The 25894-nt window shown below is 38.0% G+C and overlaps 1 protein-coding gene across 3 annotated transcripts in view; it reads left to right on the top strand.

Moving 5' to 3' along the window:
* LOC110048411 (nucleoprotein TPR-like) overlaps positions 1 to 25894 on the top strand; it is a 43574-nt gene that overhangs the window by 16123 nt on the left and 1557 nt on the right. Inside the window, exons 25-54 of one of the 3 annotated variants that reach the window (XM_089278951.1) lie at positions 364 to 402; positions 1284 to 1418; positions 2126 to 2266; positions 3149 to 3259; positions 3685 to 3769; positions 4367 to 4465; positions 6622 to 6716; positions 7275 to 7562; positions 8352 to 8426; positions 8893 to 9081; positions 9431 to 9558; positions 10255 to 10540; positions 11104 to 11208; positions 11451 to 11657; positions 13294 to 13446; positions 13849 to 14310; positions 15873 to 15948; positions 17090 to 17345; positions 18054 to 18205; positions 18952 to 19297; positions 19644 to 19760; positions 20064 to 20136; positions 20475 to 21036; positions 21265 to 21485; positions 22080 to 22186; positions 22616 to 22713; positions 23548 to 23634; positions 24383 to 24689; positions 25290 to 25363; positions 25696 to 25785. In XM_089278951.1, the coding sequence (XP_089135077.1) occupies positions 364 to 402; positions 1284 to 1418; positions 2126 to 2266; positions 3149 to 3259; positions 3685 to 3769; positions 4367 to 4465; positions 6622 to 6716; positions 7275 to 7562; positions 8352 to 8426; positions 8893 to 9081; positions 9431 to 9558; positions 10255 to 10540; positions 11104 to 11208; positions 11451 to 11657; positions 13294 to 13446; positions 13849 to 14310; positions 15873 to 15948; positions 17090 to 17345; positions 18054 to 18205; positions 18952 to 19297; positions 19644 to 19760; positions 20064 to 20136; positions 20475 to 21036; positions 21265 to 21485; positions 22080 to 22186; positions 22616 to 22713; positions 23548 to 23634; positions 24383 to 24689; positions 25290 to 25363; positions 25696 to 25785 (5164 nt within the window). Of the gene's footprint in view, positions 1 to 363; positions 403 to 1283; positions 1419 to 2125; positions 2267 to 3148; positions 3260 to 3684; positions 3770 to 4366; positions 4466 to 6621; positions 6717 to 7274; positions 7563 to 8351; positions 8427 to 8892; positions 9082 to 9430; positions 9559 to 10254; positions 10541 to 11103; positions 11209 to 11450; positions 11658 to 13293; positions 13447 to 13848; positions 14311 to 15872; positions 15949 to 17089; positions 17346 to 18053; positions 18206 to 18951; positions 19298 to 19643; positions 19761 to 20063; positions 20137 to 20471; positions 21037 to 21264; positions 21486 to 22079; positions 22187 to 22615; positions 22714 to 23547; positions 23635 to 24382; positions 24690 to 25289; positions 25364 to 25695; positions 25786 to 25894 lie in introns of all 3 variants that reach the window. The other 2 variants (XM_089278952.1, XM_089278950.1) reach the window with 2 other exon arrangements.

Genomic DNA, 25894 nt, shown 5'->3' with positions numbered 1-25894 from the left:
ATAGGGGAATATAAACAGAGTTTAGGTTGCTGTTGGTGTCAGTTTTGGATAAAAATTATAGGAGTTATTGTGTAATTATAATTTATTGAAAATAGCTTGTCAATGAGTTTTTAATATGCCCATCAAATAACCACCTCTCTTGTAATTAAGCACTGCCCTGGAATAAATACCACATTTAAAATGTTCAAAAATTTAACAAAAGCTGCAGTTCTTTTTCAAGGAAATACTATTTTAACCTAGCATTGGGCTGTATCTGGGAAACATTTCATAGCCATTGAGTGTTTGGCGCTATATACACATGCCATACTGTACATGCCTAACTAGAGAGAAAGTGACATTATTGTATTGTCTACTTGGCATTAGGAACTTGCAAACACCAAGGAGAAATGTAACAAGCTTGAGGTGAGTTTCTTTTATCATTGTAAAACAACAAAAGTGATAGGAAAGTTTTACGTTCTGCTAAATGTAGAATTATTTTAATTTCCTTACAAGTTTCAAACAAGATAGAGTTGCTCTGCTGCTTGCTATCTTGCAAACAAATCTGACTGAAGCTAGAGAACTGATAACTATGTGGCTGTACTACTGAAACAAGACTATCACATATGCCACACTTTCATTTGGCTTATCTAAGTGATGAATAATTCATGAAGGATAAACCAGGGAAGATGAAAGCATCTCTAAATCAGGTAGTATACAGATTTTCACTGAGATGACCATTCTGTAACTGAAATGAGAGGGGAGCCACTTCTTGTGAGACAAATGATGTGTTTTACTTGTCTCATCTCTTGAGGCCAAAACATGTCATATTGCAGCATGGTCAAGTGGTTAGGGCAAAAAATGTAATGTGGCGATTGTGGTTTTACATTGCATTTTTACCACCAGCTGGAGTAATTTTGTTCCAACACCCCAGTCATCTGGTCAACCATCTCCTAACCAGTTTGGGTTCCCAGTTTGTTATGTTGTGTTATTTTGTAATTATAGTTGTCTTGAACATCATTCATTTGTGGGGAGAAGAAAGTTAAATATTAAGTAATAATTATGATAATTTTTTTAAAATTATTAATTACTATCCTTCAAGGAATTGAGTGACATTGTACCCAGCAATAACAAACTCAGGTGTACACTGGAGGTGTACACTGGAGGTGTACACTGGAGCCACATGACCTTTTTAGAAATGAGCTGGCCACACTGTCTCAATTAAAATGATGAAATGATAATGGTGTAGTGTTTTTTTGTACACTGTATAATATTTTCGAACACATCATTTTGGCATCAAATCTCAGGTAACGTGTGAAAACCTAAAAGCCGAGAAAGCTCTGATGAAGGAGTCAGAGGTTCGCCTGATGCAGGAAAACAAAAGTTTGTTGGAACATCAGAAGTCACAGAATGTTCTGGTTACAAATCTACAGACCTTACAGGTTAGCATAGGTTACATGTATATCAGTAATATAGACATCAGTAAGAGTGAAAAGAAATCTAGTTTTGTTCTTTTGTGCCTAAACATAAGATACAATACAATGCAATTCAATTATAAATTTATTGATACTCCCTTGGTGGGGCTTTTCAGTGACAATACAATGGGCCATTCCCTCAATGACACTTGCATACAGGGAATCATGGTAATTGCATTCATCATGTGCACATGACATCTTCAAGACATTGCATACAACTACATATAACCACGATTCCTTGTGCCTGCGTCTCAGGGGAAATGCAGGTACTAAAAAAAAAAAGAAAGAAATAGATATTACAGGCTTGTAAAAAGCGTTTATGGGCATAAACCAATTATTGGTATAAGACTTCATACTGTACTTGCTACTGTGCAGTGTGTTTTGGAATATACTTGAAGCTTAGTAAATTCACACTGGAAAATTTGAATTCTGTCCTGGAATGCCTTTGAAAAGTCCTCTGATGTTTAGTTGAAAAAAGATTATGATCCCATTGAACTCCAACAATCAACAAGACAGTGTATTTGGTAGCTGTCTGTAGAGATTTGATTGGAAGTCTATTAACTTTTCAAGTGTCTAGTAAGGCTATTTAAAGCTATTTACTTTGGAAGTTATACACTGTATATGATACAAAGATACATGATTGTATAACACACGTGACTCATTCTTCATTACAGAATAATTTGGAGAGATCAGAGTTTGAAGCCAGAACAAGACTTGGTTCTCAGGTTGAGACTCTACAGCGTGAAGTGAATCTACTGAAGAGAAAGGTAGAATCTGAAGAAAAACACCACAAGAGTATAATTGAAACATGGGAGGTGAGAATTAGTAGTTCTACCAGTCAACAGTGATGCAAATGATTGTCAGAATCTTCCATTTCGATCCATGTTTAGAAGAAAATTCCAGAGTTCACGAAGACTGAAGTCACACATTCTGTACATTTTGTTTGTCTCAATCAAAATACTATTACATCTCAAGTCTGAAAATGTAAGTTTAAAAATGCAGTTCCCTGTTCTTGTACGTCATGTCTTTCCAGATTGAGATTCAAAAGACGTGAAAAACTTAGTTTATTTGAAATATAGTCTTTTAGGAGTTAAGTTTTAACAAATATCAGCAGGAAAGTGTTGAAACATAAAATGAAACATTAATGCAGAGGGATGTTATCAGTGGTTTTGTGAGCATTTTATTCCCGTTGTAGACTAACACTACAAATATGATTTTAGTACTTTTACTCAAAATCATGTTCTTGTGTTTTCCTTTTAATTAGAAATCAGGGTTGGAATTGTTATGCGTAGAGCACTTGTCATGCTGATGAGTGAAATTTGCAATGCACCTGCCCACATGAGTGTCACTTGTGTAACACTATTGTTATAAAATTAACTTAGTAACACTTCCTTTATGGTATACAGGTTTCCACAAAATCAATGCTCTGTTGCAGTTCTCCATGACATTGTGAAAATAGTATTCAATTTCCACTTACTAGTTTCCATACACCTGTTATAGTGCAATTTGGGAGAATGTGCTAATGCACATGAATGACCAGTCTGAGCACTTACTTGTTGACTGTACAAGGAGATTTGGAGGGAGATCACTCTTGGATTACGTTGACAGTAGTGTTTGCTCACAGGAATGCATTTTAATGGTGTTGGAGGAACTTGAAATGTCATGTTTGTAGTGAAATTGCTTTGATTTTCGGTTAGAACCGTGTTCAAGAGCTGCAGTCACAACTGAATACTGAGATCAAAACACACCAGCAGGCCAGGGATCAGCTGCTAACATCAACCAGGGACATTGATTCAGTCCAGCTAAGGGTAAGTTGTATCTTTATCTCAGCTTACTGAGGTGGAAATCCTGGAATGAGGAAGCAAGAGATTAGAGCAGTCAGATACATTACATTACAGATTACATGTGCATAATAATTTAGGATTATGCTTCTCCACCTTTACAAGTTGCGACATCTATTTCATTGCAGGAGTAGAATACTCCTAGGGAGGAGTAGAAATACTCCTTCTTGCTTCACTCTACGGAAGCCAGGATAAGCTCTTTTAGTATGGTACACTTGGCCCGATTCGGACTTTACCTCTGATATATCAAGCTATTAATTGCTGGTGTTATTGTCTAGTTTTGATTAGGTTCCTTTATACTAAGTTGTAGAACAGTGAAATGTTCCAAATGAAATCAGTATATGTTATGTTTTAGTCTAAAAGCCAATTAATATGTGCTGCCTTCATTCCAGTGCACAGAAGCTGAAGCTCAACTTCAGGCTGCTGAGAAACGATTAGCTGACATCTTAGCCAATGAAACAGATTCTCTTCAGAAAGGTGAATATCTTATTGAATTCCACACTAATTTGATAGTAGTTAACATGCAGGGTTTTCTGACCCAACATAACACTCTTAAAATATTAATTTGTGTTAAATAATGGTTGTTCTGAAATCTCATGCTCAAACAAAATTAAGATTATGAAGAAAGATTAGCTTCAGGGGAAGTGCTTGCTTAGGAGAACTAACTAATCAGGAAAGTGCCTAATTAGGAAGGTTAAAAAATTTTGAAGTGGTCTTTTCACCCGTCAGAAGTTATACTTTCCACAAAGCACATCCATGTTCAGCTGGATGGCGGCTGTGGAATGGTGAATGCTTATGGTGGGCTGTCACTTGCCTCGAGGAGGTGGCTTTTAATTTTATGGGAGATAAGTGCTAAGAAGGTGAAGAGGCATATGGGGAGGTTTATGCTTAGTTGGGTAGCATGCTTAGGGAGGCAGGATGCATAGGGAAGATATTTTCTCGGGAAGGTTGTCTTCCCAGGAGAAGTCTTTGCTTAGGGAATGCACCTCCTTAGGAGACTGGTCAACAAAGGGAAGCTTACAGTATGTTCTTTCTTGGTATTGTATTAATATCATTTTTATCTTCTATTAATAGCTGATGAAGAAAGAATAACAAAAGAAATAACAGAAAAATACACTGTCAAGATTCAAGAACTTGAGCTTAAACTGCAGACGTCTAATGCACAAGTCAAGGGTAAACAACTTAATTCCTGATCTGTGAGCTGTGTTCTTACATGTACTGAAGGGAAAACACTAAGCACCATTCTTGCGCATCTTTCATTTAGTATAATTTTGTAAAGCATTCAGTTTTGTTTTTCTTGTGCTATCAGAAAAGACAGGTCTACATGAAGTCCAACACCTTACATTGTATGGGCCACATAACCTCCATGTCGACAGAGTGATTTCTCTTCATTAGCCAGGTCTAGTTAGGAGACATTGGAATGATATAATTAACTAAACATCGTAGACACGTACAGATCATTATTGGAATGCCACTTTCCAGTCACAGAGAAAAGTAATGGTGGTAACAAAATGTGATTTTCCATCTGGTCTGACTATTGAAATGTTTAGTGTCTGACAATGGAACTTACAGCTATTCTAGACTAGGAATATGTTCAAGCCACATGTATTAAAATCAAGCAAACTCAGACCTTTCCACATGCAACACTGAAACATTTAATGTAGCCTATCTTTTTATGAACAACTTCTATTTACTATTCCATGCTTAGTGATCACACCATCAAGCCTGCAAATAAGTTTTGTCTATAAGCAGGTCATTTGTCGGGACAAGGACCAGTTTTGACCTGACAAAAAGCCAGTCTGGTCAGACAAAAAAAAAATTGTTTGTCATTAGAAATTAAAAAGAGACATTTGAGACATTTTGGTATTTTAGCGTAGACTCTTCGCCAAAATATTGGTTGTAAATTCGAAAAGCTTATAAGTCAACTGAGTGTAAAGTCACTACTAGCACCAGCAAGGGGACCTTTACATTACTTCTGGTATTATTTTACCTGTTGAAAGTTGACAAAATTAATTTACAAACATTTATACCCCTAGTCACAGAAGCATTTCCAATGTAACAAGTTTCCCAAGACGTCTAACGAAAACGGGAAAAGCGGTGAAACAATCTCCCACGTGGAGATTCAGAGACTTGAAAATTGGCTGAAATGAATTCTTTGACTTTTTGTGAAAGCAAGTTTCCTCTGGATGTTTTTGGGGTCAAGTGAATAAAAAATTTGCGTAATTATTTAAAATGTGGAGTTGGAGGTGGTCGTGACTATAAAGCGTGACTAATCTGTGCATTCACGCTTTTCACAAAAACATTTCTGTGGTATATTTCAACCACACTGACAGACGTAAAAAAAACTATAAGAGTTAAAAATTAAACTGATTTTTGATCATACGGACAAGAAAAACATTTGGTTACAATTTAGAGGTTTTAAAGTTTTTGAAAGCGATTGCATTCAGTTTAACGAAACGTGAGTACTTGGGCCGTGTATTCAATTTCCATACTATTATAATCGGGTCAATGTATTACGAATGAAAATGAATTCCACAACACTTGGTAGCAACAAACAACGAGTAATTACATAAGACCTCAGTGTTTAGTAGTTTTTCAGATGAACGTAATTCAGACTAAATGGGGCTTCACGATCTTTCACAACGCCACCGCAAAATGCGTAAATTAACACGTAGGGATAGTGGTGCTGATGTGATGTGTTTACAATTCAACATAATTATAACATTTGAGACGACTCACTGCACGTAATGAAATTCTTAGAATTGGAATAATAACAAAACCGATAACAAAGCTTTTTTGCGTAGTATTGTGTGGCAGTATAACAAAATAACTTGTCCCGGTCAGAGTGTCCGACCAGGCTAAGCTTTTACCTGTCAAAACCTCAAATTTACCAGACAATTGTCCGATGACCGACTGTTATTTGCAGGCTTGCACCATTGAGCAGGTGACAGTTGGAAATGGCTTTGCTGTGATGCAGGCCTTCCTACTTTTCAAATGTAAATTTTCCCATTATCATACTAGCAAGTTTCTAATTTCTATCATCATTAGCTAGTGGGTCAACCCCAGCCTTACTTTTGTACAGAGGCTAGGTTATATTTCACTGAGAACTGGAAAATGGTCTTTTGGAGATCCCTTGAGTGGGCTTGAAAGTTTTTGGATCGCTATAAGCTCGTATATAACAATGCTGAAAGACAGTCTTCCCTGGATTGGTTTTGCCCCATTTCTAACTGTAACTGAACGTGTATTAAGACAAACCTCCCTTGAAAGTTTAAGTTATTAGGAGTTCTTGAAGTAGATTGGTTTGATTTTGTTTCTTCCAATATGTTCAGATCTTGGAGAACAGTTACAGCAGGCCAAGCAGCGTGCAGAACAGTTTAAGTCCATGTTAGAAGCAAATGAGTCATTATTGAGTGACTTAAGCAAGGTAATTTGTTTATTTAAAGACACTAAAAACAGGCAGAAACAGATGATTGCTTAGTTCTTGTACCTTTGTTTTGATATCAAATGATCCAAGTGTCCACTAATCTTGAGTTTGAACGAAAAAAAAAAAAATCAAATGGACTGCATTTTATTGTGTTTTTTTTTGGAATGGTGAGTCTGGTTTTGAAAATGTATGAATTTTGCTCCTTGCAGTGTAAAAGAACCTAGAATAGAGTATGTAATATTGTGTAGTTCCAGAAAATATTTGTACCTCCTACAGAAGGGATTTTTTCTAAGAATTTCCCAGTCTTACCCCTCTGGAAACTCCAGGTATGTTACTAGGCTTCATTCATTTCTTTATATTTGTGGTCTTACAGAACACCCCACCCCTAAGAAATTCTAATCCCTTCAGTTTGGGGGGGGGGGGCGGGGAGTATAGATGTTTTCTGTAACTGCACATGATAATAGAAGCAAATCGAAGATTTTCATAATCTATGCTGTGATTTAAATCCAACTTTTGAGCATAGTCATAAACAACGAAACCTTTTCTTTTCCTTTGTAGACAAGTGATGAATTCAAGGTAACTACAGAGAGTAGACTAAGGGCTGCAGAACAAGATGTCAAGGAATACAAGTCTCAGGTTGCCACCCTTCAAGCCCTGAACCAGGATCTGAACGCAACCAGAGCAAAAGTAACAAGAGAAGCTGAAGCACAGACAAAGAGTTTACGTGACATGTTGAGTAAGGTTAGGGCTGAGTTGGACGAGGCGTTAAAGAAAGCACAGACATCATCTGCTGCTGAAATGACTGCAAAAGAAGAGTTGAAAGAACAAGCTGTCTTGGCTAAGGAGGTGATTGTTATATCAGTATTCTGCAAAGTGCTAGAAAGAGTTTTTTTCCCATTAGAGCTATTTTTTAAAAGCAGGATTGCATGTACAAACTGATGTTGAGGTGTACACATCGAGACATGTATGCATGAAGAATCTCAGAATGCCAGGAGCTTGATCAATGTTTGAGTGAGAGGGTGAGAGGTTTTCAAAAACATGCAAATAAATGCTCAGTCAATCCAAACTAAATAAATACTATGATGTTCACAGTTGGTCAGTTTGTCTTGTGTAAGGAACAACAAATACATTGTATCAATTACTTTTTCTTCAACTGCAGTGAATATCATCTGGTTAACGGCAGAACGAGTGCAAATATGCAGCAGTATTGAATAGTTTTACTTAGTAATTTGTACAGAAAACCTGTGTGACAGGGTGGCATGGCACCCTCACACAAAACAGTCACACTCTCCCTCTTTTGCTGATAAATTAATTGACTTCAGCAACTGTATAATAAATTTCTTATTCTAAAGATGCTTTTATTTGTACATGTAGTATTGCTGTTTAGTTTTAATCCTTTTTTTTTTTTTTGGAAATTGTACTCTTAAAAGTATTAGAGTATTACTACAGTACCAACCAAAACATCTAATAGGATGCATAATTATACTACATGCCGATATGGAAAGAAGATATCACAAGTTTCTTTCAAGTGTTTGGTTTCTTGGCTTTTGCAATGAAGGGCTCAGCATTTTCTTCCTGTGCCAAAATTCTTAGCTTGTTTTTTTCTTTTTTTTTTAATAATACTTTTCTTTACAGGCTCAGGACAAGTATGAGAGGGAACTAGTCCTTCATGCTAATGATGTGCAAGCACTGACAACATTCAAGGAACAGGTACACAGTTACAAATGTAGCTGTTGAGTCATCAGACATGACTTTTGGGGCTTGTTTATGAATTACACATTTCATTATGCAGAATGTTTCAAGATTAGCCAATGCTAGATCTATTAAACATTGTGTATCAAGTTTGGAGAAATCCACATTTTGCTCTTGGGTTTTAAAGGGACAAAATGAAAGGTTGATTACAACACTTTAATGGGCATATGTTGTGTTTGTTGCTGAACACAATTATTTTATTGGGATCCTATCAACAAAGAGAGCTACAATGTACACGTATGTTATGCAGAGTATCGTTGCCTGATTATTTACATGTATGCATATAACTGCCACTTATGATTGATGCCTCTGAGGTCCTCTTAGATATGACTTAGAGGTTCCCTGAGGAATACCGGTCCTGTTCTGATATTTGGAACTAAAAGCACGCCAATGTACGTTTGTATTTATTTGCTTGTTTGTCAAGTTCCAAGAACAAAGTGGTAGATTCAAGGAGAAAGAAGATCGTGCTCTGGCTGCTGAACAACAACTGCAAGAATACACTAGCTCTTGGGAAGATCAGAAAAAGGCAAAGGCAGCAGAAGCAAAGAAACTAGAAGCTCGCTGTGCTGACCTTGTCAACCAGAACTCCACACTGCATAGCCAGCTAGAAAAGGTTGGTATTAATTCACAATAAGGTAAAGCCACTTTGATGAGCAAAGTTAAACTCATGCTAATGCTGGCCAGCTGTCTATCTGTTATGTGGGGGGTACCAGGAGGAGTTCTAGGAGCAATACCATGTGCTTTGCTTGTGGCGTATGGCTCGCATGCTTGTTTGTTTTGGCTTAGAGTTTAATTGCACTTTAACTTTGCCTTAGAAAGATTTTGAATTGTATTTAAATTTTTCATTTGCCATCCAAGGCAAACAGATAATGTTTTAGCTTTAGTAAAATTATGTAAAGAATTTATTTTAGATTTATAACTGTGAAGTAATTGAAGCATTTTTCCCCTCTACCATTTTCTAGCTCAGTGCCCAGCTTGCTGCTAGTAAACAGTCATCAGTTAACATTCCCTTGCCCCCCAAAGAGGGTGTGGCATCTGAAGGAGGTGAAGAATCTACCAAGACTGTAGAGGAACTCTGGGAGATCATCAGGTATGTTAGCTAACTTTTAGGTGTTTTCTATAGTTCTGTGTACCTTGTAGTTCCTTTCACTATGTGAATGAAATACGTATCAATGAGGAATTCCAATGGGTTAACAGATAAGGGTCTCACAATATTGTCAGAGGCTCTCTGCTGATTTGCCAGGCTAGGTTCCCAACCTGATCATGCTTTTTACTACACTATTGCTCTTGTTGTTAGTAATCTTGTTGTTGTACAGCATGGAAGGAAAGTAGTGTCTGATAGCTAGGGGCTAGTGGATTTTTGCAGTTACATGTATGCTGTCAGGTTAGATGAATCTGTCACTTGCCTGATGGGTGAATGAATTTTCTCAGGAATTGTTTTGAGGAATTTAAAGTATAGGTTGAAAGTGGTTTAAGAGATGAAATGTTGTGGGGGGTGGAGGTGGGGGCTAGTGAGCTGGACTTTCAGACTAGTACATCATACAAGTAGAACTTTACAGGATGCCTTCAGGAAGGGAAAGCTTGAAAATTGAGAATCAAAGCTTTGTCAATTTTGGCTGTAGTCAATATTATTCACTCTGGCTTGCATGAGTACATATAACACTTAAATGAAGAAGCACCACTTCTAACCCTTTGGTGTCCATATGAAAGAGGTTTGAATGTATTAATTTTAATCTCGTTGGTGTACATGTAGGTATTCTTACTAACTCTTTGGTGTTTGTTGAAGGTTTGTCCGCAGAGAAAAGGAAATTTCTGAAACAAAGTGTGAATCAGCACAGTCAGAAAGCATGCGCTACCAACAGCGATGCGAATACTTGCAAGGTCAGATAGAGGACCTCCAGAAGAATATAACAGAGGAACAAACACAGTCCAATATCAACACTCAGACAGCTGCTCAGCACCAAGAGGTCATGGAGAAAGTTCAGAAGCTGAATGAACTTACTGAGGCTAACAAAATACTGGAAAATGAAAAGGAAAGTGCTGAGAAGACAGTTAGAGAGCTTGTGGCAAAGGTATGGTATGGGTTCTAGGTATTTTCGAAAAAACCTATGTTGCAACAAATTGACAAGGGTCAAATTGAGGAGCAATGTCTGTCATGGGTAAGATCTTGCATTAACTCTTTTCTGTTTTGTTTCTTTGTCTTTTTTTCCTTTTCTTTTCCCCATAGAAATACAGTACAGCTACTTAAATGTCGAAACACAGAATAACGAAACAAATGAAAAGACTTGTGGCTTTACCTGATTGCACTGAATCTTCTCTCAAATTTTAACTACTTTAAAAACTAAGTATTGAAATTGTAGATTCTTGATTGTTATACTCTTAATAATAATTATTATTTTTAGGCTGTCAGCCCCATTTTCTGCATAGAGATAGTAAACTTGTTTGTAGCTTGTTAACACTCATAGAAAACTTGTAGCTTGTTGTTTAACACTAACTATTGAGAGAATCAATCAGATTTGCAATAGAAGTGTCTGCAAAAAATGTGAAGGCCTTGGAAATATGTGATCAGTTGCAAAACATGATTTATGAATTTGCTGTTGACTGATCACAACCATTGTTGTGGGTTCTTCCTCAGGTTCAGGAACTGGAGGGAGATATGAAACCTCTGAGGGATGGTATGCAATCACTCACATCTCAAAAAGACGCATTGCTAGCCGAAAAAACTGCCCTGAAAAATGAGGTAATTAAAGTTATTAAAGTAATTAAAGTATAGGTAATTAAATTAGGAAGTATGAGTTCTGAGGCTAGGCCTTAATGTTGAATGGTACGAACTTTTGCCATGTTGCATAATGCAAGGAATACTCCATAGAAACTTGTCACTTGAAAATGCAATTAAGTCCAGCAGAAGAGAGAAAAAAAATCAGAAAAGGAAAAGAGCAAAGCTCTTATTTAAAAGCATGATATAAAAACTTATTGTTGTAGATTGTTCGTTGGACGGCAAAAATCAACCAGCTGACAGAACAATACAAGAATGTTGATGCTGATGAATACAAAAGAATGAAAGAAGAAAAGAAGCAGTTTCAGCAGCAGATATCCAGCCTGAAAAGCGACAATCAGAGGATGAGAACTCAGACAGAAACACTGAAGTCTGATTTGTCAAAAACACAAGGAGAGCTTGTGGGACTGAAGGTGAAGTGTTGCCTTGGGTACTATAATAGTTGGTATAGTGTGATTGTCCAGGTGAGGGTAGTTCTGAAAGAACTGTTGTTGGTGACTGACGTTTTGACAACCGAAGCGGAAATCATCTGCAGAGTCAAGTGAATAGTGTTTGTCAGTCGATGATGTTTTACATATAAGTCTGGTCTGTTGAAAGTGATTGGTCAGTTTAGCCATGATGGCATTGGCTGAAAGACTCGTGTAAAGTTTGTCATCAGTCATTGGTTGGATGCAAAACCGGAACGCCAGTCACCAACAACAGTTCTTTTGAGAACTTCCCTCACTTGGATGATCACACCATACAAACTACCGATACTCCTGGATTCAAACCATTTACTATGCTGGGTAACATAATTTATCTCTGGGGTAAGTACGCATGCTATGATTGGTCAAAACTTTCTAATAAATATCTTATTAACCTTGTTTTCTCAATCAGCACTGTAAGTTACGGATCCTCATTTTTTCCCCCTTCGATTTATGGCCCGCACACTTCTTGCGTGGGCTATAAATCGATGGAGAAAAGACTTAGGTTGTAACTTACAGTATGGCCCTCAAACTCGGTCAGTGAGAGGTATGTCTGTGCCTCCAAGAAGGCAGCTAGTGTCATCAAGTTCTGTTAAATCCCTTGTTTGTATGGGGCTTATTTCTTTACCCAAACACTTCATGAGGATCTTAAGAGAGATTTTAATTTATTCGACAGGGGAGGAAGCTTATTTGAATATTATAAATCAGTGCATATAAACATTAACTGTAAAATATTGCTCAGTTTTTATGTAGTTGTAGTGTTTATTTCAATCTCTACAACAAATGACTATCTTGAAGTATTTAAGGCAACAGGTAAATGTGCTCAGCTATATCTTGTTTCTAAATTTTTTTGGACTTACATATTATACCATTTTTGGAATGGAGGGTGATTCAGTTCACTGTAAGTTGAAATGCCCTATGAGAATTCTCAGGATTTATAAGGGGAGGGGGATGGGGGCTAAAAGGGAGGGGACATACAAGAACATGCTTATTAGCCAGTCAAAAATAAAGAACAATGCATGAAACCTGTTATGCAGTGACTCATTGGTTAAGGTGCAGACATCAAAGTTTGAGCTCAGCCACTGTCCACATGGTGTCCACAACACACTTCATTCTCAGTGTCCCTCATAGTGGGTGACAAATGTGCTAAGACACTACACTTAATAAATGATGCTTTTTGATATTTAACCTCTTATTCTATTTCATTTGCTTCTACAGTAGCATTAGTTCTCTATTACCCCAGCCCCCCAAGTCATTGTTGTGAAGGTGCTGTGGTCTGTGCAGTCTTAGAAATAAAAAAATCAACTTTTTTGTGGGGAAAGGGGGAGGGGAATGTTTCCAATACACTTGAAAATCAAGTTTTACGGAGAAGTGTCTCAGCACTTTTGTTGCTCATTGTAGGAGTACATAAAGGGGTGCCAGTAAATTGTTGGGGCAACGAAACAGAACAGTAGCTAAATGTGCAATCGACTAGCATCCCATCCGATAGCATGGAAATGAAAATGCCGACCGGTGATATATGTGGCTCGAGGCTCCACTTTTGCACCTATACACTGCATAATGACAGGGGGAATTGTCTTTTCAGGCAATGTCTCAAAAATCAAGTGATCAAGTAGGAAGTCTAAAGGAAGAGCATCAGAAAGAACTGGCTAAAATTAAGGAAGAAGTGGACACACTGAAGGCCTCACTAGAAGCCAAGACAAAGGAAGTGAATGACAAGAATACAACTCTACTCCAGGCAAGACTGCTGAATATTTTGAGATTCATAAAAATCTTGGCTTGAAGGTTGAAATACATTAGTCTTCCTCAATCTTCCTAAAGATTAACCTTCCTCGCTTTAGTTACGGTAGTTTATATTGTCCATCATCACCTCTTTGTTTTCTCTGAATTCCATGTGTAGGTATATTACAGGTAAACTACTTCTACTTTAACAGTCCTTCAAGTTAAAGAAGTTCTTGTCCATTAAGGAAGTTACCAATAATGCTGCCTGATTAGAAAAAATAATATGAGGTCATAGTCCAATTGGTGATATTAACCGCTCAATATTGTTCATGGCAAGTCTTCACCAAGCCTTAAGACAAAAACATAGTTATTGCAGCTATTGAAAATTGTCTGAATGGGATTTGTGTGGTGAATGTAGGTGAAGAGAATAGCCCGTCGTTACAAGACCCAAGTTGATGAGCAAACCAAAGAGATGGAGGAGCTTAAGAAGAAATTGAATGAGTCTGGGCAGCCCACAGCAGAGACAACAGCTATAGCAGCCACACCTGCCGAGAATGTGGATCAAGCATCACAAGAGGCCAAGATCAAAGAGCTAACAGAGCAGGTGAAGAACTCGGAAGAAGAATTGAAGAAACTGAAGAAAATAGCTCGTCATTACAAGACACAAGTTGATGAGCAAACCAAAGAAATGGAGGAACTTAGGAAGAAAGTGAGTGAGTCTGGGCAGCCCATGCCAGAGGGAAAAGCCACACCTGCCACAGCAGCTGCAGAGAATGTGGATTTGACGTTATATGAGACCAAGATTAAGGAACTAACAGAACAGGTGAAGAATTCAGAAGAAGAGGTGAAGAAACTGAAAGAGCTGGATGAACAGAATAAGGCTAGTATAATTACATACTTTATGGATGAATGTGCCTTGACTTCAATATCAAAACACCAATAGGCCTTTTGCAACAGTTGATCACATGATAAATGATTTCTGAATTTTTAGCTATACCTAAATGAAATTCAGAACTGGAAAGAGCATGATTTAAATAGCCAGAACACCAATTTTCAGACTAATGCCACGTAAGGTTGAGATTTTTTATGACAAATTGATATTGCAAAAAATCAGAAGGTTTTGTATGGAAGCAAGGCAGCTTTGGCCTACAGAAACCTTTTCTGTTTTTAATCACTACAAAAAGACTTCTGGCATTGAACTATATGGGATAGAAAGAGGAGTACATTATTAAGAAGAATGGAAAATTCTAGTCTGTTAAACTGATAAGCAAAAATTTAAGGCAGCTTGAAAACTTGGAAAATTACAAGGATCTGTATGGAAAATCATTGTTAATTAGTATTGTAAAGCATGTTATGTGACCAACTGTTGCAAAATACCTATTGAAGTAGAGAATGCCACCAAATTTGTCAAGCACTGTTGTTGAATTGCTGTTGTGTTTGAAGATGGGATGGTCAGACAGATTAAACCACCACTCCTCCAGTGGACAATGGAATTTGACCCCGCTAGTTTGAACTCAAAACCATTTCCCTTTGATTTGGCTTTCAGTCATTAACTATTGGCTGTTTCAAACTTCCGCTATTTTGCACTACTTTTTGTCTCCCCTTTGAGTCCAAAATACACTCTAGCAGGGTTCAACTGTAAATAAGGTAAATTATCAGAACTTGGTTAAAGGCTTGTTCTGATATAATCACCCCGATCGTTTCAGTCACCGCTGTCACTTGGAAAAGTGGTATCATGATCAGGGCGATTATATGAGAACAGTACACAGATGACTGGTAACGCCACTAGCGATTAGGGTGATCGTGATTGCTTGGATGGTCCATGTTCTATCCAGGTGATTGGTCGCAGACCAAGGTGATTGTGAACTTCTTTCTCACTGGGAGACAGCCAAAGCAAACCAAACTGTCCCATGGTGCATCAATAGTATCCAGAACTCAACACAGCCTCGCAACCAATGTGGCCACTACAACCATAGAGTTTAATTGGGCATTGTTCATGGAAGAAGTTCAAAAATAAGAACAATAATAATATTATGATATCGCCCTTTGATCTTCTCGGCAGCTGCAAACAATAACGGCAATCAAAACAATTGAGCGATGATATGAGAACCAACCTTTAAAATCCCAACTACCAGGAGGCAGATCTATTAGCTATTTGTAAGTGTGGCCAAGGAGTCAAACTCGGGACTGCCAAGAGTTCACAGCAACAGTAAGCTAATGGTGGAAATAGGATTTGTTCCACACGTGGTCTTACATTTTTCAATTTTGAAGCACAGAACTTTCTCAATTTGGTGATTGTAACTTGACCAATCCCAGTTGTTTCATGCCACTGAATCCCAAGACAAGTTCCAGTCTTGTAAAACTTTTGACAGAGGTCGTGGTAAGATGTTTTTATTGTTTGTCTTTGTTTTGTTTTGTTTTAACATGCTTCTGTTCCTGTAGACTTTCTTGAAAGAGAAAGAGGACAAAAACAGGAAAGTCCTAATACAAGCTAGAGAAAAGTTGCAACAGCTTACAGGTATGCTAGTGAATGAATACATGTAATAAAATAATTTATTGGCACTCATGCTTAATCTTTCATGCAGTAAGCCATTGTCATTAAGCAATGCGGTGTGATTGTCTAATCAAATTGTAAAACAAATGTTTGATCTTTTGTCTTCTTCTTAGAATAATCATTGCCAGGCTAAATCATGAGTGTTATTTGATATTTGAAAGTTCACTTACTTATTTCATAGAGTAATATTCTACCCTGGGTATTGTTATTAATGACATGGTAATAAGTTCTGGGGAATCGCTCTGGCCTGGGACAAGCCTAAGACCAGGCGAAAAATAGAGATCAAGCCCGACTTACTCATTAGGTGGGAGGGTGGGTTGCCAACCTCTTTGCTTTCATGGCCTCGAGTACAGTGATGAGGTGGAACGCATGTTAAATTCTCTTATACTTTCATTTGCGTAATCCCCAGAGTATTACATGTAATTACCAATGCAAATGGGGTTTGCATAGTTGATAGCGAGAAACGGTTATGAAGTACAGTAAACTTCCAACAAGCAGTCCAAGTTAACCAAGATGTACGTTGGAAGGTCAAGGACTTTTTCTTTTGGTTTTCCTTTACACACTTTAGTTTAATTACCTTACTGTATAATTTGATTTCTATTTTTATGCTACATGTTTTATGTATGATTAAGGCCAGAATAGTAAACAAGAATGTATCACAAAGAATTGGCCAGTGAGGTTTCATAACCATTTCACCCTTTTAGCTACTAAACAGAGAGGGAGTGCTCATTCTTGCTTTAGAATGAGATCACTAGATCTGCAGTCTTACAAAGGAATAGAAAATACTAATTCCTCCAAAAACTCATTACTGATTTTTAAAGGAAATACAAAAGAAATTAATGATTAATGAGTTTCTTTAAATCTGATAAATACGCGGCTAAATTTTGCAGTGGATTTTCTCCAGAATAATAATATTAAACCCAAGGATTATTCTGCAAATGATTAGATCTACCACAAACGTTTTTGAAGCTGTTCAAAAAACTCACAGTATTTGTTTTATTTGGTCTAAAACACTCAGCTACACCTCATGTTTTAAATCCGCTAAAACACTGATGCTCATTTTTTAAACATTACTTAAAACTGCTTTTATAAATATTGTAATCAGCTACCAAAGATAGACTGAATGCAGAGAATGAAGACCTGAAAAAGAAGCACAAATCAGTTAGTGACGAAAAGGAGACTTTAAGCCAGCAGCTGAGTGAGCTGGAGATGAGAATAAAAGTGCTGAACTCACAATATGAAGGAAAAATAACAAGGCTAGAGAAAGAGTTACAAGATGCTCAAGTTGAGAAGGAACAGAATGGGAAGGCAGCAGAGGATCTGAAGAAGCAACTGGAGGAGAACCAACGCAAACAAAAACTGTAACTTGATTACTTTATAACCTCCTGAAATAGGCAGTTGCTTAGGATATGACATCTCCATCTTAGTGTAGAAGACACAGGAGATGTCACAATAGAACACCACTTCACAGATCTATTGATTTTATTTTTATCATCCTTTTGTTCTCTATTGTTTTACATCAGCGATGTCTTCTACACCAAGTAATAGCCAATTTGACTCTAAATCTTCATATTAAGTAATGACATGTCGTTATATACTGTAGATCTCTCGAAGAGGTTTGGATTAATTAACAGTTCCTCATTCACGAAATTCAAAACTGAACAAAACTCAATCATATGCACTGCATGGATCTGTGTGGAGCTACATGTATGTGGGGTTACAAATTTTGGTTAGTAATGAGAGCATTAACTTGTTCTTGCTCCAAAGATTTTCCCTGGACTCTCTGGTTTTCCTCTTTGGGCATAAACTAAACACTTTGATGGGGATTCTTAGGCCTAATGGTTTTTCAGATCACAAGATAGCTGTAAACTGTCTTCCTTAATCAAGCAAAGTATGACATCAGTGTGTAATTTTTCTTAGGAATTTGTGATCCCTCCCACACAAGGAGGACCTGAGCATGCCAAGAGAGACAGTTTAGCATGGCATAACTATTTTCTTGAAGATGCAGAAAATTAATGTGATCAGAACGTCAGAAAATGTTACTGTCTTTTTTTTTCCTTTCTGTTCAGTGACATGGAGAAACTTCAACAGAAGGTTCAACAATATCAAACAATCATACAAAAACAGCAAATGAAAATGAAGACTTCAGTCAGTGCATCAAGTTCCATATCAAGGCCTACTCCAGGGGAGGTCACTGGTGCTGAGACAACTGCAACACAAGGTTGGTAAAAAATTGATTTTATGTTAAATGAATAAACAACATCACAAACAGAGCTGCAGTTGTTTAGTATTGTAGTAGGGATTATCCAAGGTTTGGAATTTGTTTGGACTTTCATCAGGGGTGTGAAATCTGCTGAATGTTAGCAGTTCCATTTCAAGGAAGCGTGAATGATTCCCCAAAATCCAATGGGATGATTAAATTACCAAAATTATTTTATCACAGGTTATCACTAGCATATCTGCCAAGTTATAGCATGGAAATCCTTGTTAGGGTTCCAATACAGAAGTGCTTCAAGGTTCTGTTGTATTGCATCAAGATCTCAATGATTAATAATAATAATGAGCATTTTGGTCTGCTCTCGAGGAAGAGAACAGCAATACATTATAGGAACTGAGACAAAATCTTATGGGCTTCGGGACTCCAGAGGTCCCTTGCCCATCAGCCAGTACCAAATTAATTTGACTCCTTTAGGCTAGTAACAATAATGTATCTTGATCATTTTAGCCTAGATTCATGTACATCCTTAACTATTTTTAATGGTTTGAACTCAGGAGGATCAGTAGTTCCCCCATTGTGATCATCTGGGTGACAGTAATTCTCTCAAAAGAATGTTGTTGGAGAACGATGTTTCGACAACTGGAGCAGAACTCATTTTCAGAGTCCCACTAGAGAAACTACTTGAATGACTTTTCTAATAAGATTTTCATGTAAGGCATGCATAACTCAGTACTAAAAATTTGTTGCAGAAACACCAACAAGTATCATTGTTACATCAGCACCACCAATATCCCTTGTACCACCAACAGCAACAATAAAACCAACCACTACTCCCACACCAATCAAACGATCCGGCCCCAAGGCCAGTGTCCGACCCATAGCAGTAGCACCAACACAGAGTACCCCTACCCCCACAGCAACTGTTTTACCCACAGTCACCTCCACCCCCTCGGAAGCTGCAAGCATAGCTGGAGTCATAAGGGGTACGGGGACAGCTATTTCTATTGCTAGCAGCGTGTCAACCTCTGTACCAACTACAGTGTCTGTCCGTCCAATCACTAGCACTGCAGAAGTAGAGCAGCAGCAGCATCCAGAGTGAGTAATACATGACTTGGATTAAGTGTGAAATCTTTTACTCTGAAAGGAAGCTAGGGGCTTTTTTTTTGATGCAGATTTTATTGCTGCGTGTTTGATGTTTTGTTGGGTTATGAAATGTTCTTGTTCAACAAACATATTGCTTGTGGCTGCCAGTATATGCAGGGAAGGGTAGTTAATAATAAACTACCCTTTCCTGCAAATAGCTGGCAATTATTGTTTAATCCATGTCGGAGGAGAGAGAAAACCTGCCTTGTAACCTTCAAAAGAAATGCAGTTAATCAGCATTAGAAGCTTATTCACAGAGTAAATAAATAATTATTAACTTTATCTTGAATGCTGTCAGAGGAGAGCCAGAGGTGTCATCCACGGAAATTACCGCTAGTGAACAGCTGCAGCCAACTCCATCTACAGCTGTAGTGTCTGGCAAGAGACAGAGAGATGAACCTCAAGTGACTGAGAGGTATGAGGGACAAATGACAGTGACTTACATACAAGTATATATAGGCCTGAAGAGAAAATCTAGGCAAAACAGCTGAAGCATTCTGCTTAAAAGTTATTTTATTGTGAATTTATTGGAGGCTCAGCTGTATTTCTAACATGCTCAAAAGAATTCAGGAACAAAGATTGCAATCAATATTTAGTATTCCATTAGAATCTGATAGGATAATTACAATTTATTAGCTGTTATCCAAAGGTTTACAACACTTTGAATCTTCTTATTTATGATATACAATAACTTATAATTACCTTCTTCTGTTTTCAGAATTACAACTGAAATTGCTGAGGGTTCAAGTACAGATGATGAACCTGTGACAAAGAAAATCAGGACTTTAGAGGTTCGTAACTGTAAAATTAAGTAAAACTTAATCAGCTGCGATCTATACAGTGGAATGAGCAGTGACTTAATGGAGTACTCCAGCTTAGAACAGTGGCCAGGATCACTGTATTTTGTTCTGGGGTTAGAGAGTTTGTTGTCACAATGTCTCTCTGCAGCTGACCCTGTAGAGTAAGCAAACATGAGTACTAGTTCATAGTGTGAATCTCCAGTAGGGTTTCTTACTTTCTCCCATGTAGAATAGTGTCCAGATTATGGTTTTAGGTATAATTGTTATTTATGAGCTTGATCGTCGCAGTGTCACAGCAGGTTGCGTGTATTATTTTCCATGTACAGCAGGTCGAAGATGAAGTGGGAACGTCACAAGAGGAGGTTGTAGAAGAAGATACGACTGCCGAGAGTGCAGGTGATAATCAACTTGAAGGAGAAGAGACCATCAAGGATTTTGATTTTGATGTTTACGAAGGGGAAGAAGGGGAAGGGGAAGAAGAAGAGGAGTCAGAAGAAGGAGCTGCTGAAACACAAGAGATTGTTCAAGCTTCAACTGGGGCACCAGAGGTGGTTTTGATTGAAAGTGATGAAGATGAAGTTGAAGAGGAAGAAGATGAAGGAGAGGATGAAGAAGAGGAAGAGTATGTGGAGGAAGGTGACGAGTATGTCGAGGGAGAAGATGGTGACATGGAGGAAGAAGATGAAGTTGAAGAGGAAGAAGAGGAGTATATGGAGGAAGAGGGTGTTGATGAAGGAGATGAAGACATTGGGGAAGATGAAGAGGAGGATAATGTGAAGCAAGAGGTGGTGGAGGTTATAGATGATGATGATGACGTTGAGGAAGATGTCGGAGAAGAGGTGACAATTGAAGATACGCAGATGGGGGAGGAGGATGCTGATGAAATAGAAGGTGAGTAGTGTTCTCAATAATTTTTGTCGTGATTATTGTTACAAAATTTAAAGCAACATTCCTTTTCATTTATGCCATGAAAGAACAAGGAAATTTTATGTTGAGTGACCATCAATCGGGCTACCCCTTGTTCACCATCAGTTTATAGACAACTCAACCTGATAGCTTAATTACAAGTCTTATACACACCTAATTCAGTCTGTTTTTTTTTTTCTGTCTGATCTGCAGAAGAGGATGTTGCTGAAGGAATGCAAGAAGGTCAACATGAGCTACCACAAGCCGAGACTTCTGAGACAAATGTTGAAAGAGAAATCTCTACAACAGAACAGCTCAGTGTCCCAGAAACTGTGGAAGAGAGCACACAGAGAAGCGCACCAACCACTACAGCACCGTATGCACAACGACTCCTGAGTGCCAGGTCCCACTTGGCACCTTTTTCATTCCCTCAGGTAAGACATGCAATCTGTAAAAATTGTACCTCTCTGATATTATATAAACATGCACCTTCAAACACCGGCAGTTTTAACTGTCGATTTTGTATTCTCTCCTGAATAAAGCCATCCACAAGAAGATGGCAACTCCCAAAATTGCACTCCTTCCTGTTTAGTGGCATTTGGAACAAGAAAGGACAAATAACCCCTTAATCGGTAATAATCCCCTCCCCATTCCATACATGTATCTATCCCATGGCTGTGTTCCAGAGACCTGTGCCCAGGTGTCACAGGTGACTAACTTTTGCCTTTGGGTGACTGGAAAAACGTTTTTTCTTTTTCATATAAGCTTATAAGTGCTGGGCACCCAGAATTTCATGGTTAGGAACCTTTGGGCTCCTTGTAATTATTCTTAGACCACAACCTTGTATCTTGACCTTGCATGAGCAGGCACCTTAAGTTAACAGAGCTCTGTTATGGCCACAAGGGTAACACAGACAGTTTAACTGCTTGGGTTTATTCACGTTCCATCCAATGTCTGTTACTGAATATTTGCAGTAAAAAGTCCAACCTGACTCCTTTAACCTTAATGTACATCTTTCAATGTGTCAGGGACAGCCAGCACCAGGACCATTCAATGAAGAAGAGGACTGTATGGTGCCTAGTACCCCTACACTGTTTGTACCAAAGAGAACAGATGGTTTTGCCGAGGCTATCAGGTAATGATCACTTAAGATTGATTTTTAAGTACCACGGGGGAAGGGGAACGGTGACTGATGGGGGAAATTGTAACAAAACAATCTCTTTCCCCACCCATGAAGACATCTTCTTGAAGATACTTTATGTCATGTCTAAGGGATTGTCTCCTGTTTTTCACCATCATGGTATGAGAGGTACTCCATGCAGCATCTGATACTCTAGAAAAACAATTCAAACAGTGATTAACATGAAGGGTTAGAATTGAAAATGAGGTCTTTCTTTTGACTGGGTGGACAATAGCTAAAGAAAACTCGGGCATTTTAAATTGTTTAATGATTTGGGTGGAGAAATTTTCGTTGATGTCTTCAACTAATGTTCACAAAAGTAACTGTAAGTTCTAGTATGTGAATAGATTATTTGTTCACACTTTGTCTGTTTTTTCCCATCAGCTCCCCACAGATAAATCGTTCATCATTCTCATTTGCTGCACCAGGTGAAAGTTCTATGTCGTCCGGTGGGGTTTTGGAGCTTGGTATGTCTGAAGAAGGTGAGTTCACATAACTGGAACAAATTAAACAGCAAGAAGGCTGTTTGAATATATTGTTGTTATTATTATCAAACTAGAAAGCTTTTTACATTAAAGTTCTAGATCGTCGTCTTTCAATAATTTATTCTTATTGTAGTTTTTTTGACAACGAGACACATTAACTCAATAACCATCGATGTAGTACATTAATTTATAAGTCAATTATTTCTCATGACATGTTGAAAGCCATCTGTGACACATGAGATTCAAGTTGCCTAGTTTCTACGGTAAAAGTCAGTGGAATGGTGATATCAAATTAAACATTGCAATACAGTATGCATGTGCTGTTGGTTTAATTGCTGTTACCTCCACTTACCGTACTAACATCAGTTACATCTCACACGTGGTGCAAATACACAACTTAAGTTTGCAACATGATTGGCCACCAAGCTATCAAAGTTTGGACATGCATTCCACTTAAACGAGCATTCATGCTAAAGTGAGTTGGTTAGTACTGATGTTCAAATGAAATCAGGCTTAGAAAAAAAATCTTTTAAACGTTTCAACAAATTTATTCCATTTCAAAACATATTTGCAAACCAAACTTGTTTCTGACTGAAATTTACTAGTGAAAACATTACTTCAATGTGTTATGCCACTTAGGTCATGTGTTTTGCAGTACATGTTTAGCCTGTGGTATAACTCCATTAAGCAGTTTATTGAATGTTAAAAGTTTTGATCTTTCATCTCAGGAAACATCTTAGCTGAAATGCCAGTTATAGAAAGGGTATGAAAAATATTGAAGGTAATTTTGACGGTTGCTTCTTCTGTCTTGTTTGGCACATTCTTTTGCAGGTCTCCGTGTGGATGACACTCAAGTGGACCTTATGGGGGGCTCAGATGAGCCTTCTAATGAGAGGCCCTCCTTTGTGGTGCCTACAGGTAGGACAATGAGGAAGAAAAGGGAGAAACGAGGCTGTGCAAGTTGTCAGGAAGATGCTAAGACGCACAGGAAGGCAGAGAAGCCTACGGTTTTAGCAATAGTGAGAGACAAAGTTGGACGGCAAAAACAGTTCACCTTTTTACTAAATCAATCAAAACGAAGACGAGATAGAAACAAAGGTAGATCAGTTAGATTTGGTAGGTTTGCACTATTCATACATAGGTTATCCTCATTAGTAAGTCCTTTTGCATAATTGTGTCTCTAGATTTACAGCAATATCATGTGCAGGTTTGACAAGAACTGGCCTGGAGGCATTTGTAAATTGACTGTTTATGTTAGTTCTTGCCATGCTCAGCGTGTCTTATTCCAGGTACTCTGATTTTCCTTCGTCCGCAAGAAAAACCATTGTCAAATTCTAAATTTGTTAGCATTATTAAAATGAAAGTCAGCTACACAGCTACACATGATTAATTTTTATCTTGGTTATGCTTTTCATTGCAAAACAAAGTGATGTGAACCTGTGGTAGGAAAAACAATTTATTACAAATAAATATCACTAATAAAAGCAATTTTAAAATTTGAGGTCAAGCCTACAAGATTTCCTTGATCGTGTTTATGTTACTATAGTACAAATAGTTTATTTCCTTTTTTTTTCCCTTTATTAAATTAAGGGGGATAAAGCCTGTGGGATTTAAAGGCGCATTCTGGACTAAGTCTTCACTCTGCATTACTCTTTTCCTTTTTTAGGGTTACCAGAAACATCTGAAGCCAGTAGGCAGTCCAATCAGAGACTTCCAAGCATAAGCTCAGATACTAGGCAGCTCTCTTCAGAAAGCTTGGAAAGTGAGTCAGAAGTTGGAAGTCTTGCCACTGTGCCTGCCATTATGGTCACACCTGTAACTGAGGTGTCAGAAGAATCTGCTGAACAGAATGTACCAGTGTCGCAGGCTCACCCCGAGAGTCTTGACCCTGAAGTTGTGGAATTATCGGAAGACGTGGATGCATTGAAGGAAGGAGATGAAGCTGAAGTCCAAGATGTAGAAGGAAAAGAAAGGTTGGTATAGGGCATGTAAGGGTAAAAAAGCAGTTAAACCTTGTAAATAGCCAAAGGTGAATGTATCCAATCATTTTGAGCCATGTTAAATTCAATTTGACATAGTTTAACTATGAAGTGCAAGGTCAGTTGTGGTCTCCCAAGCTCTCCTTGGGGGGTCTTGGACTCATGCCAATGAAGCACGTAGTAGCAGCTACCAGTTGAATAAGTTCAATTCTTTTGTTGGCATTTGTGGCTAGCATCCTTGGCGGTTAGCACTGGCATGACTCTCATGACATTTCCTAATTGGTTGAGGTGCACACAAGCCCCGACAAATTGTCTTGGTCCATCGCACATTAGCCGACAAGGCCAGACAAGACGTTTTGAGATCTAGCACTGTCAGATATCACCCGACAAGCCCAGATCTTGTTGCAGACTTGTCTGAATTCACTACACACTAGCCAACAAGTGAAGATTTTTTGTCGGCTGACAGAAAATCGGCTAGTGTGCAGCAACTTTACTATGTATTTGCTTGTACAATCCCCTGGGTCTTAATCAGTGTTACAAAGGAGGAAATAATTACTGCTATAAGTGAGAAATACTGTCACTTTGTTTTTCTAGTGAGCTAACAATGAGTGAAGCTCAAGAGTCTGTAAAGGATGACATTTTGCAGCCTGGCACATCTGGTGAGAGAAGTAAATATTTATTAAGGGCTACATTATTTATTTTTATTATTATTATTATTATTATTATTATTATTTAGTTACACACTGCTTTTGATCAAACCTTCAGATCCCTCCAAATGTGGATCCCTTTAGAATCATGAAACTCGAAGCCAAAGTTTGAAACATGTGATGCTACAAAGACAGTGAGGGATGGTACCTGACTTTTGGGTCCGCCCAAGCTCATGTGACAAATCGATTCCTGCCATATTTACTTGAGAAAGCTAACGAAAGTGTCGAAAGCTAACGACATTGACTCTGCTTCAGTGTCTCATTTTTATTACAAATTATGCCCTTTTTTTCAGGAGAATCCTATAGCACTGGTGCCCAATCTGCCTCTGCATTGCAGCCAACAACAACAGTAGGGACTGGGGCTGCAGCTAAAGCTAAACAAGGTACATGTATATATGATCAGTATGATCAGTGTAATTATTGATAAGGAATAAATTTTATACAGTGAAGCTATTGAATTGTATGACTATGTGGTGAAAGATTTGTTCTACA

This window comes from Orbicella faveolata, unplaced genomic scaffold, assembly GCF_042242905.1.
Source record: "Orbicella faveolata isolate gen_17 unplaced genomic scaffold, um_ofav_v1 contig_47, whole genome shotgun sequence".
Lineage (NCBI taxonomy): Eukaryota > Metazoa > Cnidaria > Anthozoa > Scleractinia > Merulinidae > Orbicella > Orbicella faveolata.
This window is presented reverse-complemented; position numbering and strand designations above follow the sequence as displayed.